Source organism: Austrofundulus limnaeus, unplaced genomic scaffold, assembly GCF_001266775.1.
Source record: "Austrofundulus limnaeus strain Quisiro unplaced genomic scaffold, Austrofundulus_limnaeus-1.0 Scaffold7, whole genome shotgun sequence".
NCBI classification, from domain to species: Eukaryota; Metazoa; Chordata; class Actinopteri; order Cyprinodontiformes; family Rivulidae; genus Austrofundulus; species Austrofundulus limnaeus.
The window spans coordinates 2,274,231-2,281,163 of record NW_013952409.1 but is presented as its reverse complement, the minus strand read 5'-3'; the positions used below and the strand labels follow the sequence as shown (position 1 = coordinate 2,281,163).

General features: G+C 40.4%; 1 protein-coding gene across 1 annotated transcript in view; it reads right to left on the bottom strand.

The window, feature by feature from the left end:
- meox1 (mesenchyme homeobox 1) overlaps positions 1-5,534 on the bottom strand; it is a gene marked incomplete in the record, with an annotated part of 7,382 nt that extends 1,848 nt beyond the window's left edge. The window contains 1 exon segment of the mRNA XM_014032831.1: positions 4,543-5,534. Within this exon segment, the coding sequence (XP_013888285.1) occupies positions 4,543-5,044 (502 nt within the window).
- Positions 5,535-6,933: the final 1,399 nt, after the last annotated feature.

Below are 6,933 nucleotides of genomic sequence, written 5' to 3'. Positions count from 1 at the left end.
CATCTCACTGACAAGAAAAGTACGAATAAACGTCGTAAAACTGCTGACAATAAATAAGCGAGTAAAGTTTTATTTATAAAGCGGCTTTCACAGAAATATACTCACAAGGTGCTGTACAAACATTAAGAATGTAAAATGGTGGAAAAATAAAATGAAACAGAATAAAACATAAGAACATAATAAAACATCAAATCAAGATTAAATTCTAAAAATTGTAACTCAGGCACACGGTCAACACAGAGCAAAATATACAAATAATACACAAAACCTAGAGAATGGGGGAGAGAAAAATCTGCCATATGTTCAACAATAGAAAAACACACAGTTGGCGAGTATTCACTGTGAAGGTGGGCTGGCATTAATGGTGAACGGTTAGCTAAACGCTTGTGTAAAAAAGTGGGTTTTTAGGTGTTTCTTGAATAATCAGAAAAGTACTTTTACACTGTAAGAAATAAAGTGTTGAAATTGCTTAAACTGGTTGAGTTAAACTGAGTTGAGAAATGACATTTACTGACCTCGGTTTAGTTGGACTGTGAGTTGGTAAATTAAATAAAGTAAATTCAACTCTTCATTTTTAGAGTGTGGAAACCGCTGCTTTCATGGTGAGTTCTGGTCAGTTTTATTTTAAAAGAAGTGAAAATATCTTTCTAAAATCTTTAAACACTTAAACTTATATATATATATATATATATATGGCACACTATCAGCATGGTTAGTTACAGATCTTTCTGGTGTTTTTTTTCTTTTCTTTTTTTGTCTTTTCATTCCACAAACAGAACAAAGTTTGGGTTTTCTGTGTGTAAATACGATCAAAGGACTTCTACTCTGTTTTGGACTGAAAGGAACTTATTGGTCAGGCTATTAGTCTCAAAGAAATAAAACAAAATAAATCAAAAGTTATCATTTTTCATTTAGTGCATAAAATCAGAAATCACATATCAGTTCAGTATCCATATTTTCAGTTTTGTTCAGTAATTAGAAACTGAAAAAAAAAAAACATTTCAAACGAAAAGCAGATTAAATGTAAAAAAACTTTAATTCTCTGCTCGGAGGTGTGCCGCTCTGGTCAGGGCTGCTCTGGATCTGGGTCCAACAGGTTTACAGTCAAACTGAACACCTGGTTGGGCTTTGCACCCCCCCCCATAAATATCTTGCACAGCCAGAGGCCGTAAACCTGCAGGAGGGGGCTTCTGCACCCAGCAGGGTCCCTAAGAAAACAGCATTTGGTTCTTTCTGGCTCTGCGAGCCGTTTGTCTCCATAAAGATGGAGTTAAAGCTGCTGGAAATGAGCGGCTGCTTTAAAGCAGAGCCCAGGTGAAAATCACCTCATTCTTTGATTTGTGTGACTTCACGTCCTGTTTAATCATTCAGAGCAGTTTTCARCTATTCAATATTTAATGTTGTGTTGTTACAACTTATTATGTAAAAAAATAAAGTTACTTTTCTTAGTGCATTTAGTAAAATATTGATTTATTTGACTGAAAAAAATCTAAAAAGAGCTTTTAACAAAGAAAAAAAATTTCAACCCTAAAACTGAAAACATTAAATGTAGATTAAATTATGTCTGAAAACCTTGAACCTGCTGTTTTACTATTTTTTTTGTCAATTTTCACGTCAATAATTCTGTTTTATTTGATTAAATCACCTTTTTACATTTTATAACACAACATAAAGAGACTTTAAATGAAAAAGAAACTCAACAATAAACAGTTCTGTGAGAGAAAACACAATAAATAACTTTCATTATGTGTTTTTATAAACCACATAAAAACAGGTAGTTGATAAAAAATAAGAAATCATGATAAATACAATTTTTATGAATATGAACTTTGCTTTTTGTGCTTTTTTAGAAATAAAAAACACAAAACAGTGTTTTGTGTATATTAATTAACGAAGCTATAATTATATACGTAGGTGTGGATGTGTATATGTGTGTGTATATATGTGGGTGTGGGTATTTGTACATACATATGTTTATGTTTGGTGTTTGTTCTCTTCATTTGCTGATGGTCAGATGTTGTGTGTGTTGTCCTGTGTTATTAGTGTTTATTTCACATGTTGTATAATTTCTATCGGTTTCTCTTTACAGTTCCTATATTTCTCTTCTACTTTTTCTTTCTTCTTTACTATAATAACAAAAAATAAATAAATTAACATTCTGTTTGCATCAAGCAGTTGCAATGAACYGAACACTGACAATAATCAGATTAATAAGGAAACCTGTGCAACATGTTGCTCCTGATGCTGAAAGCAGGTTCGATCTGATAAAAGCTGCATTTATTGGTCAAACCTTGGATTTCTGTCCGAATTGGATTATGGGATTTTTGGTTTGCACTACTTTATGATGTCATCAGAAGCCGAGCCCCTGATGCCTGCGGGACATTTCCCCCCCAACTGACACACGCTCCTCCGCCGGCTTGTCAAGTGGAAAGCGAACGGCTGTTTTTGGGCAAAGCCGGGGCTGATGCGGTGGTCAGACATGTTGCACGCACTCGGTGGGAGATCGTGTTACGGCTTAACGACAGGAAAATGTCAACGGAGAAGAATGTGAGGAGTGGGCTCAGAGGAAAGTGAATTTACCAGACGTGGTCTGGCATGTTTTCAGGGTAGTGAGTGGAGGTTACAATAAGGTAAAATAAGGGGGGGGGGGGTCCTCCCACGTCTCTTCCTTTTCAGTTTGACTGTCTGCTGCACAGACTAGTGATGCTGCCAGTTTTCTGTCCGATACTGATACCAAGTAAAATTTGGCTGGTTTCAGTGATGCTGATCCGATACTGAGTCTTTGTGATAACTCACATAATGTGTCAGTTAAATCTTTAAAAAGTACCACTTTATAAATAATACATGACATAGTAAAGTCTTTCTAACGTTATATTTGTTTAGCACAATTTAATATTCTTATCCTTAAGAAATATAATAATTTTTGAATAGTGAATAAAAGTGAGAAAAAATACTTTAGAAGTTGTTACTTTGTATATTTTGTAGCATTGTTTGTGGGTTTGCAAGAAGGTATCTGGCCAGAGCTAATGCTGTTTGGGGGGGGCCGTAGCATGAAACATTTTGGGAACTCCTCATCTAGAATTTAATTAGACAGTCATAAGAAGCAAATTTTATGTTAAAATGACCTGCCGTACATGTTACAGACTGAGTGACTGACGGAGCACGTGCCACTGTATTACTCAAGAGGAAGAAAAAGTAGTTCCCTCCACATGTTTAAGACAAGATTGGAATAGTTTAGTTATTTTCCACCATTTTCCTGTTAATGATAAACATTATGTGAAATAACTAAAGTATCAAAGTATCGATATTTTGATTTTAGTATCGATTCTAGAACACAAAGTTCTGGTACTGGTAGTATCTATATTTCAGTATCGATCTGCACATCACTAACACAGACCGCTCACATTTCATACAATCAGACTTGGTTTAAGCTGGTTGCTTCTGCGTTAAAAAAAACACTGAAAAACTTTGATTCTAACAAATAAAATCATCCGTTTTTGGCTCGCTGATGGAAAAAAGTAGACTCTTTTACAAGTTTGTCGCGGCCGTCCGCTCCTTCCGCCTCTAATTTGTAAAAGTGAAATCAGATTGGAGGAAAACATGGCTAAAAAAAATCCACTCGTTCTGCTTGATTCGTGCCTGAAAGCATCAGGCGATAACTGAGGATTGACTCTGACATCTGTGATGAATCCAGCGCTGGAACACCTGTGATGTCTTAAAACATTTCCCTTCTGACACTCGGCGTCGTTCTTCGGCGGAGCCTCAGTAGCGCGAAACGATCCTTTATTTCCAGCGGAAACAGACACATAATGAAACGTTCAAAACCCCTCATGAATCATCCGACAGGTTTCTGAAAGCTCTGGAACAATAAGAGGATGCCACTTCTGCTCAAAGAGCATTTCCAACACAAACGTCTGGTCAGCTTCTCACCTTTCACACAACAATCTGGACAAAAACAAAACAAAAAAATGCTGCAGTAAAACCCAGTTTGGTGAGGAAATGCCAGGAATGTGTGTCTGTTCCAGATGGGATGGAGGGCAATGAAAAAAAAAAAACTGGTGATCTTTGACACAATATTTTAAATCTGACATGAAAGTTTGAACAGGATGTGGATTATAGCTGCTTATCCTGAACTACTGTGTATCAAATGGTGCCGATTAAAGAGCAGCAGTTTTCCAGGATGCAGGTACGCAGTCGACGTAAACAGTTTTTTTTCCTGTGTGCATCAGTTCATAGTTAGACATTCTCACTGTTGACCTGTTTTCAGTCATTTTGTCTGTTTTTGTAAGTTTAAATGATATTTTGTTAAGAATTTTTGATTTAAAGGACACACAAAGCTTAGATTTGAAGATTTTGTTTCTTCRTGAAGATTTGATCAGGTTTTGTGACGTTTAGTTTCCTACTTTAATGGACCACTTTCATGTATATTTTCTTATTTTCCTCCAAACATTTCCAGCCTCAGACTCACAACAGTTTGTATAAAAAGAAACAGAATTAGTAATTTTRTTGTTGGACGTCTGGAACGCTCTCTCTCTCTCTCACCTGTGACGTCTCTCCTCCTCTTGTTGGAGCTCTTCTTGTCGGAGTCGGCCGACGCCACGCTCTGGGGCGAGTATTCCCCCTCCAGGCACCTGGGACCGCCGCCGCCGCCGCCCGCCACCCTGTCGGCGCCCGCAGCCTCCAGCTCGGGACCGCCGCTCCCTCCGGGGGCCACCACGGCGGGAGCGAGGGGCGGGCAGGCCTCGGGCGCTCTCGCCCGAGTCTCGCAGGGGTTGAACTGCCAGTCGGCTCGCTGGTAGCCCCCCTGGCTGTCCGGGTACAGTCTTTCGTCACGAGGGTAGGTGGCGTGGGGCGCGCTGGGCACCAGGCAGGACCCGGAGAAGTCCGTGTAGGCCAGGAACTCGGGCTTCTGGTGGAGGGAGAACGGGGCCTGCTGGTACTGCAGGTTGGCTCCCGGGACGCCGGCGTGAGGGTTCCTCATGCAGCCCCAGATGGGGCCGCCGGGGTGGGCGCTCCGCATGCAGCTGCTGGCTGGCTGGTCCATGGAGAGGCCGCACGTCTTATTGCAACAAGTTCTTGAAGAGTTCGAAGCCTCCTCAGAAAGCGAGTCACTTGGGCTGACTGAAACTAAACGGTGGACGCTCTGGTTGCATCAGGAATCCTCACTTGTGTCAGAGGCGGCTCACTCGTCCACGGCACAGTGTGAGGACGGACGCCTTTCTGTGACAGCTCCCCTCTGCTGGAGTGTGAGTGACGTCCTCTGATCAAAACACACACACACTCTCTCTCTCTCTCTCTCTCACACACACACACACTGTCAGACCTGCTCGGTGTGAGAGCTGCATCCACATCTGCGTGACTCTTTCTCAGCTCTGGCACTTTTCACTACTCAGAGGCATTCTTGACAAGCGAGCCCGCCTCCTTTTTTAAAAAACCTATAGGTGGGAAAATAAAAAAAGAAAGAAAGGAAAGTGGTGAGTTTATGGAGGGGAAACGTGAGCCTGCGGAGGAGGAGCCAGCCCATCCACATGTTGGTACTACCCTCCAAACAACCCTTCCTCATCAACTATTAATCACGGGGGAAATTTTATATGCACATCTAATGGGCTTTCCAGACGAGGGGCTTTTTAAAGGGACATTGTCTGAAATGTACAAAGCACCCACCCACATGGGAGAGATGCTTTTTCTTTTTTTTTTCTTTTTTAGCTCCTTAGTGTTTTCTGACACCCAATTTAGTTTTTTTCTTTGACACCTTTTAAAGGAAAGTTAACCCTTTCCTTGCAGCTCTGATCCCTGTCTGTTCTCGTTTAACTGAAAAAAAAAATCGTTTCCCCCCCGACTTTATGACGGCACCTGTGTGAGTGAACACGTTCACACTCTGACACACCTGGCTGGACTTTCTGTCGCTTCAAAGCAAAAGAACTGGATCTGATGCGGGTTATGTAACCGCTCACACTTCAGGGGGTTTCTGGCAAGAACACAAACTAAAACCAAACCATTCTTCTTAAATATGGGATCGTGTTTTCTCTAAAGCATCCTTCACACTGTGAGTAAATTTTATTCGTGTATCACTTTTCAAAGTGCTTTAAGGCGCCAAACTAAAACATGAACGTTAATAAAAGTTAATGACTAATAACTAAAACTCTGTCTTAAGTTGCTTCTTAAAGAAGCCTCATGGAGACATAGGGACTGGGGGGTTCCAAAATAGGGGCTTGAGTCTTAAACTTGGTTTTAGGAGTATTCAGGAGATTTTGATCTGAAGACTGCAGATTGCAGCCAGAAAAAATAAATAAATAAAAAGAACTCTAAAAGTCAAAACTACCGTATTTATTTGTGTATAATACGACCCCCCCTTTTTTGAGCTTAAAAAGTATAAAAAAATTTAATCCTCAAACTACCTCCAATTTCGTACAGACTTCAAGATTTTTCATCCTTTGCAGTCTTTATTCATATCAGTAAAATGATCTTTGGACTGTTCATTTTATTTTAACAACATATGTACTAAAAGGTATTTTGACAACAAATATATATCAGCTGTAGCAGCATYATATGAATTCTGGTATTTTACACATAGTCCACCAGGAGGCGCCAACACAAAATGTCAGAGACTTCACATGAGATTTGGGCCATCTTGTGGGGGAAAAGCAGATTACTTCTTGCTCGCGAGCGCGACCCTCTGGTGGGGAAACGATTTTTCAGTGATACAAACTTTTTCAGAACACCGGTAGATGACAGCCATTACAGACGAGGAGCGGCCCGGTCACACACTAATGTCATTAGTTTTTTTGTCATTATGAAGGTGCAGGAATCCCCCCCCCCCTTTTTTTCACATCATGTCGCCTGCCTGGATCTGTTATTATCTGGCTCTGAAGCACGGAGGAGTGTCAGAGGTAAGCTCATCAGTGTGCATTGGCAATGCACACTATTGTGATT